General features: G+C 41.6%; 1 protein-coding gene across 2 annotated transcripts in view; it reads right to left on the reverse strand.

Annotated features, from left to right (window-relative positions):
• The window catches only part of fbxw4 (F-box and WD repeat domain containing 4), a 46,461-nt gene extending 35,749 nt beyond the window's left edge, over positions 1-10,712 (reverse strand). For both annotated transcript variants that reach the window (XR_013934480.1, XM_080450324.1), the window contains exons 1-5: positions 10,417-10,712; positions 6,100-6,195; positions 5,540-5,725; positions 5,184-5,316; positions 3,819-3,904 (exon numbers count right to left, since the gene is read on the reverse strand). Coding sequence is in view for 1 of the 2 variants with exons in the window: in XM_080450324.1 (XP_080306450.1) it covers positions 3,819-3,904; positions 5,184-5,316; positions 5,540-5,725; positions 6,100-6,195; positions 10,417-10,601 (686 nt within the window). In the remaining variant the exon portion in view is untranslated. The remainder of the gene's footprint in view (positions 1-3,818; positions 3,905-5,183; positions 5,317-5,539; positions 5,726-6,099; positions 6,196-10,416) is intronic.
• Positions 10,713-23,495: the final 12,783 nt, after the last annotated feature.

Below are 23,495 nucleotides of genomic sequence, written 5' to 3' on the forward strand. Positions count from 1 at the left end.
AGAGCTGGAGAGACAGGGAGACTCCTGTTACTGAAAAAACACTCTATAGCAATGATTACTATCATAATATAGTATTTTAACCTTTTAACAAAATACTTTTTGTTTTAACCAAAACATATCACTTACCCTACCTTTAAGTTTTCAGATTTTCATTACACCTCTAACACTCTGAAGCTTCCAGTGTTCATACTGACCACCACACACACACACACACACACACACACACACACACACACACACACACACACACACACACACACACACACACACACACACACACACACACACACACACACACACACACACACACACACACACACACACACACACACACACACACACACACACACACACACACACACACCTCTTTAGATTTTTCAAGCGTGAAGCAGAGACAATTACATTTACAACAAAAGGGGTTCTCTCCCCTCTCTCTCTCCTTTTGCTCGCTTCTCACTCCGTCTGTCGCTTCCTCCCTCATTCCTCCCTACGGCACAAGGCATGGTGTGGAGGGCGGCAGCCGCCGTTCACCTCTCTCTACTTACTGTACATAATGTCCAAGTAAAAAAGGTACTTGAGCGTTCTACGTTGTCCTTAAAAACAACAACTGACAAACGTATCTGCCAGGGCACATGGCATGAACAAATGTCTCAGACTATTCAGAGACTATGCCTCAAAGGCCTAAGGAGTGTAACAATGGAGCGCGTTTTACACTCTCAGAGTTATCTTAACACTCAGGATTTTGCAATGTGAAGAATTAGTAGAATTAGCAGCACTGAAAACTGATGTTTTATAGATAATTTAACCAAACAGGGGGAAGCAGACAGGCAGGCTTGGAGGCAGAAAGGCGACTAAACAACCAGAAGAAAAATTGCGTTATTTGGGATCCTGACTTCACCACAAATGCAAAACTCAGATCCTTGCGTGAAAGCTGCCAAAACCCAATGGCTTAAGAAACAAATATTACAGGCCACAACAATTTATTTTCCACGCGCTGGGCACCAACTTCTTAAGCCGGAGGGAAGACTTTACTTGGCTCTGGGGTGTTTGGGAGGAGGGGTACTGAGTGTACTGGGGAGGGATGTTGTGTGTTTATCAGGGAGTTGACACCTGGGTTCCAAGAGTGGTTTTAATTAACCAGGCCGTTGGTCAGTGAGAGGCAGGGAGCGGGTTTCCATTATGAGGGGGCGGCAGGCTGAGGCACGGTTTGCTATTTCAGCCAGTAAATTGGAGAATTAATGATGTGGATAATCGTCCCGTTCCCTCTCAGATCTCTCAGAGCCGGCTGAGGTGGGCAAGGCCACCGGTAGTGTGTGTGTGTGTGTGTGTGTGTGAGTGTGAGTGTGAGTGTGAGTGTGAGTGTGAGTGTGAGTGTGAGTGTGAGTGTGAGTGTGAGTGTGAGTGTGTGTGTGTGTGTGTGTGTGTGTACATGGCAAAATCCTGAGTGTTAGCTTAACTGTCTCTGAGAGTGTAAGACTGGACTTAATACGAGGATCCGTTTTTCTGAGTAAAATTCAATTTACCTCTGTATGAGTAGTATATGTGTACAGTACGGGTCCATGTGTGCTGAGACTGGGTATGTGAGTGAGCATACATTTGTGAGTGTGTGTTAAGTGTGCAAAGAGGACTGAGAGCCTGACGAAAGAGGTTCATACTGTACGTGCGTGTGCGTGTCTGTGTGCGTGACTGGCAAAAGGCAAGTTTGGGTTGGATAAGTACATGGTTGAGAATGTGAGTGTTTCCTAGTAACACTGTCCCAGAATGCTAGTGCACTCGGACTCTGGAGTGCACTCTCCTCAGAAAGTTTCTGTAAGTTACTTTTCTCACACCGACGGCTTTTGCCTCAATGGATCAGGTTTTGCAGCCTGTGGGTTAGGGCCCAAGAGTGGCAGATGTTCCAAGGGTCACAAAACAAAAGAACTTTAATGTATAGTAATATTGTGTTATTTCAATGCAATGGATGCTGACTTCACTGTCAATTATGGATCTCAGCGTGAAACCAGTTGAGAAACATGACGCCTTAGGGGAATTTTTGGGGGCCATGGAGAAAATATAAATATAGGTGGTAGGTGTGCAAAAATGTAGACTGGAATTTAAACCTGCTGGGAAAAAAATAACTATGTGCAAGTAAGGAAAGATTTGTAAAAAGAATAATAGTAACTTAATGAAAAAAAAGTAAAGCTTTTGTCTTTACTGTTGGTATAATATAGAGAAAATATTGCTTCCAAAGTCAATACAGCAGATGGTTATCAAAATCAAATGAACATTAAAGACGAACAGGATTCTCCAGTTCGGTAAGTCAGACCACCAAAGAATATCATTAACTATCTGAATGGAAAATCTATTGAGACTATTACCCCCAAATGCAGTAATTCAGCCAGTTACATTTTGCCAGAGTTGGCTGCAGTGGTTTGAAAATAATAGTTAGGATTTCCTCTGCAGTTTTCCCAAAGGGCGGCGTGATTTGTAGGCCAGGGATTCTAGGTAGCACCAAGAGGAATCTAATTTAACTCATTATCTTAACCACTTTAACCCTACAATCGCTATTCTAGGGGAACATTCGTCGAAAACAGCAGCCCTACAAGCTCACAATGTGTCACGACGCATTGTGAGCTTGTAGATCTGTTATTTTCGGCAAAGATATTTGGTGTAGAGGGGTGGAAAGGAGCGGACCATACAGAGCCGGCCTGGTCAACTAAGTATTCGTTTACTAAGTAGAGGGTTTAAGTGGTTAACCCATTCAATCCGGGGACGCATCTGTCATTTTAGATTTCTTTGGGCTATTCAGAAATAGCAGATATACAAGCTCATAGCACGGCACAGAGTGCCGTGCTATGAACTTGTAGATCTGCTATTTTTTGAAAGACTTGTGCAAATCTTTAAATATATATATATTTTTAAAGTGAACATTCGTAACTCAAATCTTTGCTCCTGGGGGGTCCCTGGAACAAAATATTTTACAAATGTTTGCTTAAAAAATATACATATTAAAGGATTTGCACACATTTTCACGATAAAAAAAATATAAATAGCAGATCTACAAGCTCATGAGCTTGTATACTGTATCTGCTATTTTTGAATAGCCCAAAGAAATCTAAAAATGACAGAGATTCTTTCCCGGTCTAAAAGGGTTAAGCAACCTCACCACCCAATCTTGAATCATTAATGTTGTGTGGGGGGGTGGGGGGTGTCCCTGGACTCTGTATCTTCATGGCGAGTTGAACGGATCAGCTGCCCCCGTGCTGGACCAGCAGGTGCTGAAGCACGGATACTGTTACAACCTTGCACATCTGTCTGCCTGTGTGTCATTAACAATGCGCGCACATGTCTTTGTAAGTCATTAAGTCTCTGGGTGTAAACATGGCTGAGAAATCAAAGGCATTTTTTCCCCTTGTATTTTTCTAACCCATTTCTACTGTACAGTGTGTATATACTGTATGTGTTTTGCTATTATTTCAAGTTAGTCATGCATACGTTGGGTAACAATTAATAAAATGAGACCATATGCAATGTGAAAAAGAAAAGAATCTACTCAACTGTTGGATTAGTTCTGTTATACAATCAGTATGTTGTAAAATGTTATTAGTTTGTGAAAATGTGGGGGGACCAAACGTCCCCTGTTCCCCCCTATTCTGGCGTCACTGCTTCCGCACCCTACTGACAAACTCAACACGAAAATGTACTGTATGCATCACCATAATCATACAGTCAGCTATGTGCAGGCAATTCTGCTATTTCTTTTAGAACATGACCATTGATGAACACTTAATAACTGTAGCCACATTAAGTGTTTTGAGAACGAGTGAACGGGCACTTACCTCAGTGTGGGGCTAATGGCCACAGACCAAACTCTGTCATACATGGGTATTGTGTCTCGGGGGCAGCTGGAACCCAAAGTCCAAATCTAGACAAATAATTGCAGAAAACCCACCATTAGGGACAGCGATGTGGAGAGAGACAGCAAGGAGAACATAGAGAGGAGGTATGACAAGAGACACGGGTACTAAGCTGGATTTAAACCCAGCACACTGCAATTATGTGGCCAGTGCAGAATTGCCTGAGCCACCAGTTCACCCTGACCACTAAGAACATTATGTCAAACACTGTCACACTGTCACACAGGCAGGGCAGCCACTTGGATTTCTGGGCCCCGTGCCAACATATCATAGCTGATGTTAAGTACGTATAATTGAATATGATTTTAATTTATGAAAACAATAAACTAGGCCAATCTTGGAGGGCTTCTGTCAACGCAGAGCCTTAGAATATTATATATACTGCATAAATACAGTATATGGGTTATCACAGGGGTATTTGCAATGACAAAATGCCAGGCAATCATTTGTTAATCATAAACCCATAGCCTTATTTATTGGCAAAGACAACGAGAAAATGCCATATGATCAACATTGTAATTGTAGACTGGCTGGGATCTCTCTGACAGTGTGGGGTGGGAGTTGGCTGAAAACACAGCAGGTGTTACTGGCTGCCAGCCTTGCCATTACACAGCCATTCTGTGAAACAGCAAAGATAGCTTGTTACTGCTTTGTTTCAGTTCTTTTTTGTGGCCAGATAAACTCCAGTGTCTCATCAATTTTACATCCCCAGCAACGGAGTTTAGCAGATGGGTTTCATTCATGTTTGACATGGTGAGACTATTAAAGGAGCACTTCACCCATTTTCAACCTTATCTTCATATACAGTAATTGGTCATTATAAGATGGCACAATTTCCGTCTACTCACTGTCTCATTGGTGGGCTGTGGACAGTTTAGAAACCTGCCTACGAGTCGTAGATGGAGATTCCACAACCACAATCCACAACTAGAAACTACAGCCTTTCTCTTCCTGGAAAATTAGCATGCTTAAATTGGAGCCATTGTTCTTTCTAAAAAGAAAAAAAAAGAAAGTTGTTTGAAATGGCTGAACCTACCTACTGATGATGCCACTGGTAGGCAGGTTTCTGAACTGTCCACAGCCCTCCTCTGAGACACAGAGTGAGTAGACAGAAATGGTACCATCATATAATGAGCATTAGTGAGGACCAAGTATATGAACATAGGTTGAAAATGGCCAAAGTGGTCACCTAGGGTTGACATGGCTTCACCTCGCACTGATACTGTAGGTCAGCTACTCCATAGGCGTTGCACTGCAGAGAAAATACAGTCTACTAGCATGTCTCACCCGGGCAGTTCTGTCCCGGGACCCACTGACAATCAGTCCTCCTCTGGAGTCCAGGCAGTTCACTTCCTGGTTATGACCCGACAGCTCCACGGAGACACCGCTCCTCTTGCTGTGAACCACAATCTTCCCATCGCTGACAACAACACAGTTGGAGGATATTACCGAAAAGAAAATAATTAAAATTGTAATGATGTCAAACACTTTTAATTAATTGAAAGAAGTTGTGATGATGTGTCCTGAGGACATAAATAGTTAAATAATCTAAACAAGCTGAGGTTTTTATCACATACAGCATGTATGACAATTCAGGTTCAGTCGTGTCATGAGATACAAATTGCATTAGATTACGAGGCTACCTTCCACCACTGATGAGGTGAGAGTCCGTCACAGCGAAGCGACACACATCAACCTCGTGGCCTGAGTACACGGCATACGGATAGCGGTGGAACTTGCCCCTGTTGTGTCGCAAGGCGTACGCCCCAATGTCTGCAGCCTGGGACAGAAACAGCACGTCCCCGTCCAGCTGCAACCATGGCAACAACCTAAAAACAGGAAATGCATACATTTGCTTAGTGCTCTGAATTGCATAGACAGAAATACAAATTATTGCTGTCAGGCAGAAACATTGTATCTCCATATTTCTATCTGGTTTTTTTTTCCCTTAAATTAATGCTCTACTTCTTTGTAACGCAGTGTCGTGAAAATGTAGCTGACACAATTATGCAATGACGGTATTGTCTTTGACCAATCAGTAGTCCGCATTGTTGTTTCGCGTCAGCTTTTGGTATCGCCAGAAGCTCGCTTGTAACCTCAACAGAGTTGATACCAAAAAAGTACCAGGTGAGGTACTCGAGCCAGTAACAAGCACCGGAACAGCACCATTGTGTCTCGTGAACAGGTGCATGCAAACACTTACTTTGTCTTCCATTTCAGAAGAGTGGCTATTTTGCAAACCCCGTTGTACCAGTTCTGTGCAGCCTTCACTCTCTCCTTCAGCGGGATATAAGGATATCTGCAATGACAGTCACACATTAACATTACAAGATGAACAAAAACCTGCACCCCTTTAAACACTAGGTGAGCTTACACTTTTTGGGGCATTGACCGTGACCTTGACCTTTCAAGGTTGCTCAAGATCAAAGGTCATGTTGTCAAAGTAAAGACCATATGTAATTTCCGATTTGTCAATAAATGTAATGTAACTATATCTCTATCATTAACCATTTGAATAATAATGGACAATTATGTCATTTTGACTGATGAACTTGACCCCCAAAACTTAATCATATAAATATTCAATAGATAGGACTATAGTTTGGAAATACAAAGAACACTCTAGTTCGGATATACAAAGAAAACTCTGTTCTTAGAGTGAGGTAAATTCAATTAATTTCAATTCATTTTTTCTTTCTTTTACGTTTTCAGTGACCTATAACCTTGAACCAATTGCTCCCAAAATGTAATAAGTTCATGTCATTCTGTGCAGCCTTTTTTCTACAAAACATTGCAAACCAACAAACAGATAAACTGGTCAAAAACAATACATTACAGCTCAGAAATACCTTTAGTTTAAATTTTAAGTACATTTTTACCTTCCCACCATTTCCCTTTCCTGAAATGTTGCATTTCATGCAATTATATTCCTGTAAAGTTGCCAACAAACAGACAACTCCAGGATGGAGTAAAGAAGATAGATACCACAGCTTCATACAACAGTCATGAGTTGTAAATAACTTCTAAAGAAAATATATTATTATGAATGTATTAAAATTGATTTGTACTGAGGATGTATGAAAAACAATTACCCTTATCTTGATTGTTTGTTATTATTGCTCATTATCTGAGCATTATGGTTGCATACACTGTTGTTGATGAAATAGGAGCTCATTGAAGATCATTCTGAAGTTGCCCTTGTTGTAAACTGTAGAAAAATAAATGTTAAATCTTTACAACATTTAAGTTGTTTGAACTAATGTCTGCTCATTTCCTTCAGTAGTGAAAGCAGACCGTTTGGAAAGAGAGTGTCCTTGAGCAAGACACTTAATCAAAACTGCTCCCGATAAGCAGGTTGGTGCCTTTCATGGTTTCCTCAGCAGTAGGTGAGTGAATGGGTGAATGCAATGCATAGTGTAAAGCCTTTGGATAAAGTGCACATAAATGCACAATTTATCAAAGACATTGGAAAAATGTTAAGAAAAATAAATGTTAAATTGTTTAAGTTGTTTGAACAACTACGTATGTATTCATCTCCTTCAGTAGTAGTGAAAGAAGAAGTAGTAGTGAAAGAGTGTAGCGTTCATCAGTAGGCCTAATAAATCAGTTGATTGATTGATTGATTGATTGAATACTTTATTAACAGTTTGGCAAAAAAAAAGCACAGAAAGTGTGTAAGGTGAACCGTACTGGAAACTTGTATTGCAATAAGAGTATCGATCGATTTAACCATGCAGTTAATCAATGATGGGATATTACGGCCAGAATTTCAATATTGAGCACCCATAGCCTAAAAAAATAATGTGAAAACATGACTGTGTCAGTGTCTTGTTCCCAGTAGAGGCTGACACTCATCCAGAACAGTAGCATATGCATTCACATGTGTTCGTCAGCCCCATGCCAGAGGGGGTTGACACAAATCAGGGAGGAAGCAGCTTGCTTCTCTCCCAGCTAGCAGCTGAAGGATGTGCTGCCCTGACACTCTCAGCAGGTCCGCCAAGTTCATTTACATTGGCCTTTGCCTGGGCGTCTCAGGGAGGTGACGGCTGGTTTGATTAGAATGGGCCTCACTAGCAATCACTGGCAATGGGGGAAAAGGTTAGAAGGGAGGAAATTATGATGCCATTGTGGCTCTGGGCCAAATCAGCCATGCTGAGATCTCAGAGCCAGGCTTTACTTCTGCATTCAGTAGTGTTTTGCCCTCTCATTTTTCCTACTGTCTGGCAATAAACTTTAAGTAGCGAGAGGAGTGAACTCAACTGTTCTGCGCAGCAGGTGTATTTGTTTCCATTTAGAATGTAGTTTGAACTGTATGAATTAAGGATGGTCTCTGTCTGAGTTAACAGTCAGAGCAGGGGATCATTTGAGTGAGGGAATTGTACCCATCTTCACAAAACCCTCTAGATAAAGAAACAGGACCTGAGTTGACTCTCTACTTCTTGGACCGCTTTTGTTTTGGTCTACACCCAATCTCTTTGCTAAAAATAGCCAATCTACAAGCTCGCTGTGAGCTTGTAATTCGGCCATTTCTGGCTAATGTTCCTCCCAGAATATGGATGCTGGGTTTAAAGTGATTAAAAGAGAGATATGACTAGTACAGTACCTTCATTATATAGGCTAATGTAATGTGTATATTTTGGACAGTATGGAATCTGACAGGGTGATTCTCATACCAGTAGGGCTATTTGTGGCTGATAATAAAAGGTTGATCACGATTCACGAATATACAGGTATATTACAAAATGATAGCAATTAAGAGTGCTAATAGCATTGCATGGACACACTTTCCCATCCACCTCCCTTGCCCAGTCTGAGCTTGCCTTCCACCACCACGAACCCCCTACGAAGTACGAACCGACAGTCAAAAACAAATCGTACCCTACATGATCAGTGTCACAGGTCACGTACTGTGTGCACGTTTTGTCGACACTTCAATCAATCAACAACAGCTAGGCTGTTGGAAGCGCATATAGACTCACTCATTTTAGGCAAATAAGAGGTGTGACAAAGCAAAAAATATCTATTTTCTGAACTGGTACATGCATGATGTTTGTTAATTTGTCTACTGCTAAAGACGAGGTGAAAGAAGAGGTGTAGTGTGTTACAGTCAGCTATATGGGGTCATTGGGTGTCTCGAATTTACAGTGGTGTAAAGTAACATTAGTACATTAGTACAAGTACATTTACTCAAGTACTGAACTTAAGTACAATTTTGAGGTATTTTTACTTTACTGGAGTATTTCCAATTGTCAGTACTTTTACTTCTACTCCACTACATCTCTGAGGCAAATATTATACTATTATTCCACTACAATTATTTTAAAACTTTAGCTACTAGTTACTTTGTAGATTTAGATTATTACAAAACACACTAACCACTTCAGCCGTATATATAATTCGGCCATTTGGAAATAGCAGATCTACAAGCTTAAAATGCGTCGTGATGCAAAGCATTGTGAGCTTGTAGATCTGCTATTTTCAAAATATTTCTAATACATTTTGAACTTGGGACATGGGACATTCTGCATAATGAGTACTTTCTACTTCTGGTACTTTAAGCACATTTTGATACCAATACTTTTATACTTTTACTCAAGTCAATTTTGAATTCCGGACTTTAACTTACCGGTATAACAGAGTATTTTGACATTGCAGTATTGATACTTTTACTTAAGTAAGAAATGTGAGTACTTTTCCACCACAGTGAAACATTACATCAGAATTGTTACTGATTACATCAGAACTGATGACTGTCATGGACGAACTTCAACCTGTGTTTGCACCTTCTGCATTTACGGCCCGTACATCTACTTGAACGTTCGGATTTCAAATATAAAGTGCTTACCCCATGGCCACGGATGTTAAAATTATGTACGGGCCCTTAGAAGTACCCGTATCTTCCGTATTGTTCAATCAAAAGCATTTTAATCCGATTGGTGGCCATTTTCTCATAGAGTTACAATGTATCAGAGTGCAATGCACCTCCCAACCGATAGGGTAGTTAAAAGCATATGGTGAAAAAATTGAGAAAATGGCCACCAATCGGATTATAATGCTTTTTATTGAACAATACGGAAGATACGGGTACATCTGAGGGGCCGTACATAATTGTAACATCCGTGGCCATGGGGTAAACACTTTGTATTTGAACTCTGAACGTTTAAGTAGATTTACGGGCTGTAAATGGAGAAAGTGCAAACACCAGGTTGAAGTTCATCCATAACTGTCATGATATGACAGTCAAGTTTCAGGGCTACATCAGAACTAATACAGTAACAAGACTGAGGTTTCTTAGAATGTAGCTACAGTAGGGACAATTTGTTTTGTACCCTGTCACATACATGAGTACGTGAGACCAATGTGAGCACATGTTTCAGTAAAACAGCTTCAACATACGACAGCATTTGCTCCATTATGTTGTGTGCTGCCGTTTCTCCAACTCAAGGTAATATATAACGTTAGCTTCTCTTCTCATACTAAAAGCACATGTTCCTCCTTCCTCGCGGAACTATTATCTTACATGTCTCTTCCATTTGGAGTGATCCCGGTGTTTAGGAAGTCTTTGGCGATCCTCTTCCACACGGCATCACGGTTCACAAAGTGGTGGATGGTTCTGCACACTTGGGAAAGGCGACTCAGAGACCTGTAGTCCAGATATGACAGGATCTGGTACAGGATATCCTCTGGCAACTGTAACAACAGCATTTTTGAACCCTCCGTTTACACACAGTCAACTCGCCTGTGGTAGTTTGTATAAAAACAGGGATTATAGTCCATTTTAGTCCATGTTTTCAGTAGTGTTGTTTACACGTCCATTGCGTCATTACGTCATTACGCATTACGTTGTAGTGCGCGATGACGTATTGTGTCCCAGTCAAACGTGCGCTTCCTTAGACCTGTTGCGTTTCTGCCCCATGCTGACAGGTGGTGTTATTTTTACTTTAATGTAGTATTTCCAGTTTTCAGTACTTTTACTTCTACTCCACTACATCTCAGAGGCAAATATTGTACTTTTACTCTTTAGTTACTTACTATGTAGATTTAGCTTATTATTACAAAACATAGGCTACATTACCCAACTTACATTTCGGCCATCTGAAAATAGCCGATCTACAAGCTCACTCACTGTATCTGCTCTGCTATTTTCAAAAGATTTGTATACATTTGAAAACTTTTGAAATGGGACATTCTGCATAACGAATACTTTCTATTTTGGCACTTTAAGTACATTTTGATACCAATACTTTTGTACTTTTACTCAAGTATATTTTGAATTACGGAGATTATTTCTACATTGCAGTATTGATAGTTTTACTTAAGTAATAATTGTGAATACTTTTTCCACCACTTGTGTGGTATTTTCTAAAATGTTAATAGCTCACTGGTAAAATGTGTATTAAAACGAGAAAAAAAGTGTATGTTATGATAGGAAAATAAAACAACACAACACAGGGATGTGATGAGGGAGAAAGGTCTGTAATTTGATGTTTACTGGTGGGCATATATGCTGGGACTGGGGAGCAATATTCTGTTTACATTTCTCATCAATTATAGGAATCAAAAGTTTTAATCTGTGCATTTGTACATAGTGGACATCACATTCCAAGATTTCATTATCTCCGCCTCTGTCTGTCTGTCTGTCTGTCTGTCTGCCTGCCTGCCTGTCTGTCTGGCTGGCTGGCTGCCTGGCTGCCTGGCTGCCTGCCTGCCTGGCTGCCTACCTGCCAGCCAGCCAGCCAGCCAGCCAGCCAGCTTCAAACTTTTTGTGCATGCAGCCAGTAGGAAGACACACACTCCACCCCACATTTTTCAAATGGGTCTAGTGGTGGCACTCCATCAGCCCTCTTTACATTTTGGTCTATAACTCTTGAACCGCAAGTAATTTAAAAAAAAAGATATTCCGAAAAAAAGAAGAAAGGAAAAAAAAAAGGATCTTCCGCTAATTTTCTTCAAAACACACTTTTTGCTACTACCCCACTACTACACATGATCTCTGAAGTCATGTGATAAACATGTATCATACCAATTTTCATACTGCATTCCGATTGGCTATATAATTCTATCTGTTTCTATTTGCTTACTTTGCTGCATCTTCCTTGTTCACTCCAGCTGCCTGATTCCTCTCTCACCACTTCCATAAACCTCCCTTTTGGCCTTTTCTCTTCCTCTTGCCTGGCAGCTCCATCTTTAAAATCCTTCTCCCATTTTACCCCTCGTCCCTCCTTTGCACAAGTCCAAACCATCTTAACCTTGCTACTCTTGCTTTATCCCCAAAACTTCTAACCTGGGCTGATCATCTAATGTAGTCATTTATGATCTTGTCCCTCCTTGTCACTCCTAATGAGAACCGTAGCATACTCAGCTCTGCCTCCTGTGCTGTCTTTTTTTCATTGCCACAGTTTCCAAGCTTTCTCAACAGTAGTTTACTTAGGGAGTTAAGGCTCCGATAAGAAGGCTGCCTCAAATTACGGGTGTTTCTTACCACAGCGCTAGAAGGCTGTACTACTTAACCGGAGCTGTCCTATCAATAGATGCCAGACTAACCGATTGTTCCACGCAAGTACATGCTCACAAATGAAGTTTGGCTGTAACGTGGGATTGTACTCAGCCCATAAATAAAATAATGCTGAAAATGAACAAGCTGTAGCGCTGTTGGTAACTGTGACTGCACAATACCCTTGTTTTAATTTTAAACTCTATGACTTCCTCTTTCTATCAATGTAGGCTATAATATGAACCTATATAGACAGCGGTGTACGCCTACTGTGGATTTTTTAAATACTAGTGGAACGCTTTGTCACGCGCATGTGCACACGCATACACACGCACCCGAGCCATTGGCAATTGAAATAACCTCTGGTCGGTCATTCATATCATGTTACTTCGTGCTGTTGACACTCGGCAGTTTTTGTAAGCGTTTGTAAGAGGTGTTGATGGTTGTTTTAGAATAGATCGATACACGAGGTAGACGCACTATCACGGGTACGCACGTGCATGTCCATGCATGTGCGGGCGTGCGTGCATCTCAAACAACTGGTCAAAAGCTCTGAACTAGTGGCCCACCTCCAGTAAACCTGTGGCAACATGCAACAAATATAAAACAATCTATCTATCTATACTGTTTATCTACATACTGTATACTCTGTCTGTCTGTCTGTCTGTCTGTGTGTGTGTGTGTGTGTGTGTTTATATCGATCTATTTATCTATTTCTCTATCTATCTACATACTGTATATATATTTGCTTAGAAGGGTGGTAAGCGTGCTCCAGGTGCTTCCTAAAACGTCTTCTTATGAAAGTACTACTTAGGCTTTTGGGAAACACGTTTGCTTCTTACAGGAGGCCTTAAGAAGGGTTTCCCGAAGCCAGTTAACACATTGGGTGCCAGAGGTTTATTAAAATATTATACGTTGAGTGCCAGCATTTCTTCCATCCACTTGCGTTATACATTTCGTGCTGTGAGAAGCCCAGACGCGGAAGTGCATGTAAACAAAGCGTGCGTGCGAGACGGCGGAGGGTCCCGACTAACTCCTGGAACAATAATATTTCCAACGCGACCCTCCATTGCAGCGTGATCGCCGATCGAAAACGGCTCGTTTCCACCACATTAAAAAGAAATGGAGATATTAAGCTTTTAATCAAGGAGATAACATTGAAAACGCCGACCGGAAGGATTTTTGACATGGAGCCAGATCCAGCCTCTTCTTCTCAGAAACTGCTTGGGTGATGTCAAAGTTTCGTTTTAGCGCCCCACGTGGCCCACATGTATAAAAATAGAATTGGGTCAAAAACGGTCCGGACCGTTTTCGGCACTTCTCGTTTGGACCCTCAAAAACGGTCCGGACCGTTTTTGGCATTCAATGTGTTAAGTAGTACTTCGCACGGTGCTCTTTAGAACCTTCTTAAGGACTGTCACGGGGCAACCCGTGCCCTATAGACACTAAAGGACTCCAGTGTAAAACTGGATATTACAAGTGCACACTGCACAGCTCCTTCCAATGATTGACTGTCATCAAGCTGGCTTTGAGGTGTTTCTGTTTGTCAGCCAGTGTTGTAGGCAATTATATATTATCTGTATTGTCTAATTTTATAATTGGTTTGTGAATTATTTGATGCCTTGAAATGCATTTCAAGTTTGCTCAGAAAATCTGCAATTGTGTAGTCTAACTCATGGGCCATGGTTAGCCTTGTTTGAGTTGATGATGATGCCAATTACTAATTGTGGATGGGTCTCACCTGCCACTGGTATATATAATGGAGGCTGGAATTGTTGAGTGGAAAATGCTCAGTTTGCTTGAAGCTAACAGGTAGATAGACAACACCAGGGGAGAGCTGCCAGGGCCTTGCAGTATCTTAAGTTCTTGGTTTGTTGTTTTTGTCTTAGGTTAGTTGTCAAGTGTTAATTCATTACTTTCTATTTTTGAAAGTGTATTTTTGGCCAGTAAGTAATATTTTTGCCTAAGACCTGCACAGTAAAAATAAAAATCCTGCATGGGACTGTTTTTTATCAGTGTTTGGAGGTAAATAAAATAAAATATACATTCTTCGACTTTGTAAATTCTTGGAGCCTTGACCATCCGGCCAACTGTTACAAGGACCTTTCGGGAACTGCTTCTTATGAAAGTATTACTTAGGCTTAAGTCAAAAATCACCCCTGACACTTTCCTCCTTCCGTTCCACCCTGCCTGCACTCTCTTCATCTCTCTTCCACATACGCTATTACTTGGGATAGTTCATATCGTATGTCATAGAAATGCTATTTCCCCTTGCAGCTTACTCGGGAGTCTGTTAATTCTGATGTCTGATATATAAGCATTTTCAACTTTTCTATTATTAAATGAATCATACAAATAACATTATGTCAGGGTGCGAGTTCAGAGGACCCAAATGCAGTACGACACAAGGCAGGAATCAGAGTTGTGGAGGTTTATTAATAAACTCAAACTTCCCATAAAATGGGGGTGTCCAAACAAAGACTCAAACAGATGGCTTAGTTTCAGCCTACTACACACTAACACTAAACAGCTCAAATACAGAAAGGCTTGTAGCCAACACAACATAACTCACTTGACAATAAACGACGACCTGACCAGGAACTGAACAAACAGGGGAATATATATAGACACAGGGTTAACTGGACACAGGTGAACACAAGACAAATCAGCACAGGGATTGGCTGGGGCACAACAGGACACAGGTGGAGAAGATAACTAATCAAGGGTAAGAGAGACAAGACAGGAAACAGTAAACAAGGCAGACAGGAAACAATACTACAAAGCAAAAGCACAGAACACCAATGCAAAAGGCAGCAACAGAATGACAGATACAACTAGACGCGTCGCAATTCAGGGCAATTGCAGAGTGTGGTTGCGCCGACGCCGGTCGCGGGCGGCCGCCGGGATGCGAGGATTACGCCGGGAGGATTACCGTCGGAGGACGCGCGACGTGCGATTCGAATTCGGTGCCGATCGGATCCCGCGTTGGTGACGTGTGCCGTTTTGATTTGAGGAAATAGGCCCCTCCCACTAAAGAAACAGGCCCCTCCCACAAATGTAGCGGGCCAATGACATCTTCATGTCACTCCTGAGATCACTTGCTTTTCTTTTTGAGAGAACTGATCCCCCCAAAAATCATGTTTTTGTGTCAAACGGTTACATTTTGCGCATTTGTGGCGCCCCCTATGGGTCAAAGTGGAAATGCTTTTGGGGATTTGTTGAGTAAAGCTCACTTGACATGTGATTCAAATTTGGGATTGACTGGACGTTTTGTTCGTGATTTGTGGGCTTTTTTGTAAAACGGGCCCCTCCCGCTAACTTTGGAAGCCATTTACGGACGAACGGTATGGACTATCAAAATTCTGTTTCATCCAGATTATCGCATGGGTCCAGAGATCATGTGTACCGATTTTTGTGAGATTTGAAGAAAATATGTGGGAGGAGGAGCTAAAAGTGTGTTTTGAAGAAAATTCAAAATGGCGGAAAATCTATCATGACGCAAATGGGCGTGGCCTATATGGGGAGTTGCGTCATGACCCAAGGAATCTAGGGGGAAAAAGATTTTTATTCTAGGACCTACGGTTCAAGAGTTAAAGGCCAAAACGTAAAGTGGGCTGTTATAGCGCCACCATGAGGCCGAATGGTGTAATGTGTTTTTTTAATAATTTCGGACTAAATTATAAACCTCCCCTCCAAATCTGGTAACTCTAGCTCTTACGGTTTCTGAGAAAAAAATACTTGAATTTGAGTTTTTTCACTTTTTCATTAAAGTGGATGGGGAAATTTAATGCACTAATAAATCAATATAAATTAAACTATTTAACCAATCTCTTAGCAAAATACAAGTGCACGATTCCCGGTGAAGCCGGTCATTTTGACATATGGCACTAAATTGGGAAAAATAAACTGTGGGAGGAGATGCAGCCCGAAATAAAGTTTATCTAGAGAGAATAAAGTTTCTGTAAAACAATAGTCTGGTTGCCCATTCTGGGCAACCACACTAATTATACAAATGGAACATGCAGTATGCAGAACATACAAAATGCACTTTAGGCCTAACCAGCCTAAAGTGTCCATAACCATATAAGGGCATCTTCAAGGTATAAATAATAAGTTGGCCTAACCGGCCCAAAGTGTCCATGACCATATAAGGGCATTCAAGGTCTAAATTATAAAGTCAAAGTCCACGGCCCGAGGAGCGGACCGTGACACATTAGGCTATTTGGGGTTAACACTGCTTGGGCATCATAATTATATTATTCTTTCCCTGTTAACAGCAGGTTGGTTATAGGTGAGGAACAGATGACTTTTTTATTAAACGGATGCTGGTTTGATCTCTGTGCCGACAGGAAAGTGCAACGCTGCATTGAGCTGGTTGCAGGTATACTGCATATCCAGAGTCTATGTACCATCAATGCTACCTGAATGTTCTAGTAGTGCCTATAGTATTTTATGTGCATATAAGTACATTAACCTAGTGGGTCTATCTATGATGGAAGTGTGAAAAGATTCATTTCAATTGTTTATTGTACAGTATGTCCATAATGTCCTACACCTACACAGTAAACTCATCATTGTTAGCCTAATTTAGCTCTGAAGAGTGTGCAAATGGAGCCAAATGGACCCGTCATTTGTTACACTCTTAAGGGTCCATTTGGTTCTATTTGTACACTCTTCGGAGTAAAATAAACTAGATTTGTTTCCACTAGATTTTACTGTGCAGTCTTGTAGATCATTCTCAGCAACATTTGGAATAGTTCTCATCACCTCCCTGAGGTCCCTCCTCCTCCTCTTCCTCAGGCCCATAGCAGCCTCCTAGCTGACCCCGGTGGCCCTTGCCGTGTTTTTGTTGTTGTGTGTTTTTTCTTGTACGGTGACCCCCATCTCATGTCAAACATTCAAAGCTGCCATTGTCTGACATGTTTTTCCATTAAGGCCACAAAAGGCCCTGTTTGATCAGGGGTTATGGTATGCGATAGGCCGTTTGATCCAGGGTCACGGTGTGTGATTGGCAGATATGTGGCTCCTAGGTGGCGCTTTTTGTCCGGGCCGAAGTGGCTGCGTGACCCTGTCCCATTCAACACAGCGACCGCGACGCTTACAGAGGAGGGACCCAAGTGCGATCAGCCAGGTCTCACAGGGCTGGGTTCCTCACCCCAACACAGCTAAAAGTAGGCTAAAAGAATGAGAGGGGTGGGGGGTTAACACATTGTAAATGCCATGAATGTGCTTGACATGACTGGGCATAAAGCATCCTGGGCTGTCATTTGAGTATATTCGCAATGAAGGGTCTACTGTAGCATACTAATCTGAGGAGACTGGGGGTCTGTGACATTTTATTCTATTCACCTCTGCGGACGGTTGAACAATTATAAATTATAAAATTAAGAAATTGTCTTTTGTTTGCCCACATTTATCTGATGTTCCACGTCATAGTGTTGAATGCAAATATTCTTCAGTTGAGCTGAAGTGAAAAGCGGCCCAGCATTCCCCGGGGCCTATTTAGGCACTAAAACTGCCAAAGTTGTGTCACGGTCAAATGACTACCAAAAGTTGATTGACCTCATGACATTTTGTGAGGCGCTTAGCCGTTTAGCATCAGTAGCATCAATTTGTGCTCATTCACATCATGAGGGTCCTCAAGCTTTCAGTTACGACCGGCAACCCCTAAACTCTTTGATCAGCTGAGCACAGCCTGCACATAATTGAAATATGCAGATCGTTTTTTCTCTTTTCTTTTTCTCTCTTTTTTTTCAGAGACACACACCCCACCGACCCTCCACACCCCCCACCCTGTTGAAAGCTGCACGGCTCTGAGAGGCCTTGTCCCAAACACTGGGACGTCGAAAAAAATCATTTATGGTCGGCTTTCCAGCTGAACTGTCATGGCTAAAAGGAAATGAAGAGGTTGGGAGGGGAGGAGGAGGGAGATGGGGAGTGGAGGGGTGCATTTGAGGAGGGAGGGGTTGGGGGGGGGACTCTCTGAGGGGGCCGGGGGGGTCTTCCCTTTTGATCTTTTTAGGGCAGCAGAAGAAGAGAGGGGTGGCGTATGTATGTGTGTGTGCGTGGAGGGGGGGGAGTTCTGTCCCTGAGCTGGCAAACACATTTAGCTGGTAATTGTTCAGATCAGGCTGAGATGCGTGGACAAACAGGAGTTTACAGCTCCAATTGGAAAAGTCAACAGGTCTCCCATAAGGCCCGTATATAAACAAAGAAACTGTCGAGGTTTGGGAGCTTAGCTTTGATCAGTTGTTTGCGTTTCAATTATCTGGCCTACAGGTTGGGCTGCTGGCATTTTTGTTAACATGGCTGAATGGAGTGGAGTGGAGGGTGTTGGTGTGCGTGTTAAATGGGATTTAATGTGGGTTACTGTCATTTTTGATGGATAATATCCTTTGTACCTGACTAATTTTTGTACACATTGAGAACAAATATGATGAACCACATTGAGACAGAATAAAATCAAAGATCGAATTCCGCTATCATTCATATCCAAGGAATTGATAAATGTGTAATTTCCGGGTGCGCAACAAATGTGTGTCCATTTGTGATATTAGATAGCTCTCATAAATTGGAAATCAAAACCAATCCTCCAGAATGAGGACCAGGAAATTGGATAATGTTTCAAAAAAAAGGGGGGGGGGGGAGAAGAAGGAGAAAAAAAAGACTCTTTGAAACATTGTACCAAGTTGTGGTGTGATACCTGGTGGTGAAAAGGCTTTGTAAATGACCTCTGTACTGCATGAGTAAATCTCTAAACTCACCTGAGATCTAGTAAAGATCTTCAGATGCATCAGCGCTCTTCTATAAGGCAAAGTGCTGATCCGTAGCACATAATGACGGACAGATAGTGCCTTCTGATCCTAGATAAGAGGTGAAAAGCGAACAGGGAAGGTTAACAAGGTGATGTTTTCTCCAAAATCCTATACTTAGTGAAGGTTTTAGAATGACGATAAGTGGTTGGATGTTAAATGTTGGATGTTGTAAGTGGTTTTTGATGGGGGGCAGGCCCTTGTGTCGGCTTGTGGCATGCGAGGCTGCTTAGGAGGCAGGGGTCACGATCCCTACTCACCCCTGCTATTCTACGGCCTCCGCAGGGGTAGGGTGGGGGGGCTGCGGGGTGCGAGTCAGAGTCTAAATTGCTCCCTAAGCAAATGAAGAAAGTAGCTCTGTTTGTTTATCCGGGGTTAAGGATGATGGTTGTGGCTCAATAAAAATGGATGAAAGCGATTTTTCCCCCTTTCCTCTGCACCCGAATTGCTCCACATTTGCATGGCATCTCAGGCTACACAGAAGGTGTGATTTTTCCCACAACCCAGCACTTCCCCAGGGTGCATTGCGGCTTTACAGTCATAGGAAGGTAGCTGTAGTCGTAATGGACAGGCCAGAGTACTCCACTAATTCAATCAATTCACAAATCCACAATGTCTAATGCTAGAAAGAAAGAAAAAGTTGAATGTAGTAGCAGCTGATTTCTATCCAGATCTGAGTCCTGTTATTGAGTTATCATGAATGGTGGCTATAATTGATTTATCTGATGTTTAGGGTCTGCTAAACCCTAAGGAATAAATCCCCCTGTTAATCCAATGTGGAAGGACTTAATCAGATTAATGTCAAGTATTGTCAAGACCATTTAATTCAGTGCTCAGGGGCCGAAGAGGCTTTTCTACATTGGGATTAACTAGTGAATGAAATAGATCTGTTGTGTTTTTTTTCCATTTGTGTCCGAACAGCAGGGGGGGAAAAGTACATTCATTACATTTATTTAATAAGGAAAAGTAATTTGTGTGAACATGTTGCAATTGACTAGGTTTTACTAACACATTGACTGCTACTACTGACTGGTCATGTTATTAGAAAATTGGAGAATGTTACTTTAAGAATCATGTGTACCTAATGCAGTCAAATATCTAAAGGATGTTCTCAGTGCAGCAGAAAATAGGAAACCAATTACAGAAAAACAGTGATCCAGAAGCTGTAATTGGTGTGTTTTGTGTGACACCTGTATTGTATCCTCTGTATACATGTTTGTCTGTGTTGTGCTTGTGCTTACTCTTACCCAAACACCAAGACAGATTTCCAGGTCATGAACATGCATGTATATGAAATGGGATCGTCAGAGTATCTGTGGATGTTGACCCACTGTCAGAACCACGCCTGCTTTCAAATGTAGTGGATCCGTCAGTGATTGTGAGAGTGTTGGGTAATAGAACACCTTATTGTAGGGACACAGACGCAAGTACCCCAGACACAAGCACACATCTTCGCTAGAGCTGTCCAATCAAATTATCAAGCCTTGGGTTGTTACAAGGGAACTGGGACAGGTGGTGACCGGTCGTAGTGCGTTGACAATCGCAACATCCCCCTTTCGATTCAAGTTGGAGACAGCGTTGCATGTCTTTCCCCTCTGCCCTTGCTCAATTTCCAGACATTACCCTGTACCCATAACCTATTTAAAATGGATTCAAAAGGGAAATGGTGAGAGAGACAAGGGATACAAAACGCTGTTAATTTAATATGTTATGCAATAATATTAAGCAATCTATTATGGCATCTTTAAGAGCCCCAGTTAGCCCAGGACGCCAATCATTTCTCTCCTCCAGAAACATGTTTATTTTTCTGTTCTAACTTTCTCACCATTGTAACACTTAAGTCCTATTGGTTTCCAGTGGCTACAGAAGCCACCTTGCCACCAGCTTGGCTCTAAAAGGAGGGGGATCTTCATGACTTCAAATGACCTTGTTATCCCTGATGGGATCTGACTAAGAATAACCTCCTCTACCCACACACCCTGTTAGCTTTCCCTGGTCAGGTTACATGTGGGGAAAAAAACCTACAAGCTGATGGTTCTCCTTGGTTCCTTTTTAGAAGTGGTGGGTAAAGACTGTGGCAAGAAAGGTTCTACCACTGATATGGGAAAATGAAATAAAATAAAATAAAGTGTTATTGATTAGTTCATTTAATTAGTTCAGTAACCTACCATGCATAGTGTAAATGTTGATAGCTAGCACTTCTATCATAAATGATCTACTATGGCTATGCAGTCCAAGAGCTTTTTAGCAGTTCAAATAGGCCTAAAACTGAGTGCAAATGGGAGCACACACAATGTAGTGGCCTGCAGTACTTGTTGGTGTTTGAGGTATCTTTTATTTAATGATAGTGTATTGATCGCTCAGAAAATTATCTTTGCCCTATTTTATACTTTTTCCACTATGTCTTTCAGACATAGAGATGGCCGAATGTGCCCTGGGGATAATGAGCCACCGCCACATTTTGGTAGACTATTGCCATGCTGTTGAAGGGATACTGCATAAGGTGACAACCAATGTGAATCCATGATTTCAAGGGAAGCAGATTCAGGTCTTTAGAGATCTGCCATATGCAGTGGTCAAACGGCATTCAGCTTTTGCTGTTGGCCAGGAATCTCCTACAGGATTATATACCCAGCCAAACTATGAGTGACGCGCAACGTAACTGTAAAGGCTTTTACTAACCCAGAGGAGGCCTGATTATTTCGATACAGTAGAGAGAGTCATCTTTGTGCGATAGAGTGACAAGGTAATGAATCAATAAGATTTAACAAATATTTTCAGTGTGACATACTGAGATACCCAACTCTGGTATAGATAGATACACCCGTTCGTGCTCACCTGTGCAAGTACACTGGACATTTTCACCTGTAATGATATGCCCAATATAGGGGTGCCAGGTTGAAAGTGGATTACGTGCCTCGCTCAAAGAAGCAGGACAACTTTGCTTCCTGCGCAAAGGAACTTGAGCTGCAATTAAAATAATTTAATGATCTAGATCTCAAGATCCACATGGGAACAGCGTGTCTCCAATGCAGATATCGGACTTGAACAACCTGTGACATCAGTCATCTATGACATATCTATGATGACTCCAAATTTGTATCAGAGCCCCATTGACTTCTGTTATAAAATGAAAGTTAAATATATCAAAAAGTATAAAACATATATGAAAGATAATGAGTACTTCAAATCTGTAGCCTATTGGCAGAGTGCATACAAAGATTAGTGCTGATCGTACCAGTGGTTTTGTGGTTTTGGCCTCTTGCAGAGTCAAGCCATAAAGAGTGTCCATAAAACATAAATTAGTATAAATTTGTAGGAAAATTGTTATCCTTGACAAATTTTCTTTGTGTTCCTGGTCGTAAATAATTTGTTGGTGTAGGTGGTGCCTGACTTGACAAAATGGATCTACATAAGTCGAATATATTTTGCAGGAGTGGATAGCTATTGTCAAAGGTGTCTGTATGTAACGTAATGTACTGCATGTGTGGTGTTGTTTTTTGTATGTCATGGGAGAACAGTACACACACAATCTCCCCAACCAATTGAGGAAAGCATGTGTGTGTGTTTTAAAGGAAAATGAAAAATCATACAAGCACTTAACAAACAAGAGTTTAATATCAGTATTCTAATGTACATTTATTACACATTTTAAATAAATATTCCATCCTTAAAATTATTTTACACGTCCTCAAATAAAAATATATTTATATATGTATAAAAACAGACATACAAGGGGCAATGGAAACAAAAGTGGGATTGGGGAAATCGGGATTCAATGGGAGAGGATCCCTACATTTCAATACATCTTGTACACCTCAAATTTACAGTCACATCAGGAAACCTGTGATTATCAAATGTAGCTGCCATGTTTTCTGTTTTCTGACGTACACTTAAAGCTCCGTTTGTGCTGTGTGTTAAGAGAGCTAGTTCATCTAAGTCACAATTCAGCACCTAGCTAGCATAGCTGTCACAGGCTGCCCCCCCCCCCCCCCCCCCACCCCCCAACTAAACACTGTAACAACATTATGCAACGTTACCCAACAGGGTGCAGCGCGCATGGGTGTGTGTATTGTCTCTGAACGTAGCCTTGTCCCCTTGCAGTGCGGTCGATCGGGGCCCTTCAAGTCTCTTTGAGCAGCAGGCAAGAGTCCGCAAAAAATGACTCAAAAAAGGAAAGAAAACACACACACACACACACACACACACACACACACACACACACACACACACACACACACACACACACACACACACACACACACACACACACACACACACACACACACACAC

Source organism: Gymnoscopelus braueri (assembly GCF_963280865.1).
Source record: "Gymnoscopelus braueri genome assembly, chromosome: 14".
Lineage (NCBI taxonomy): Eukaryota > Metazoa > Chordata > Actinopteri > Myctophiformes > Myctophidae > Gymnoscopelus > Gymnoscopelus braueri.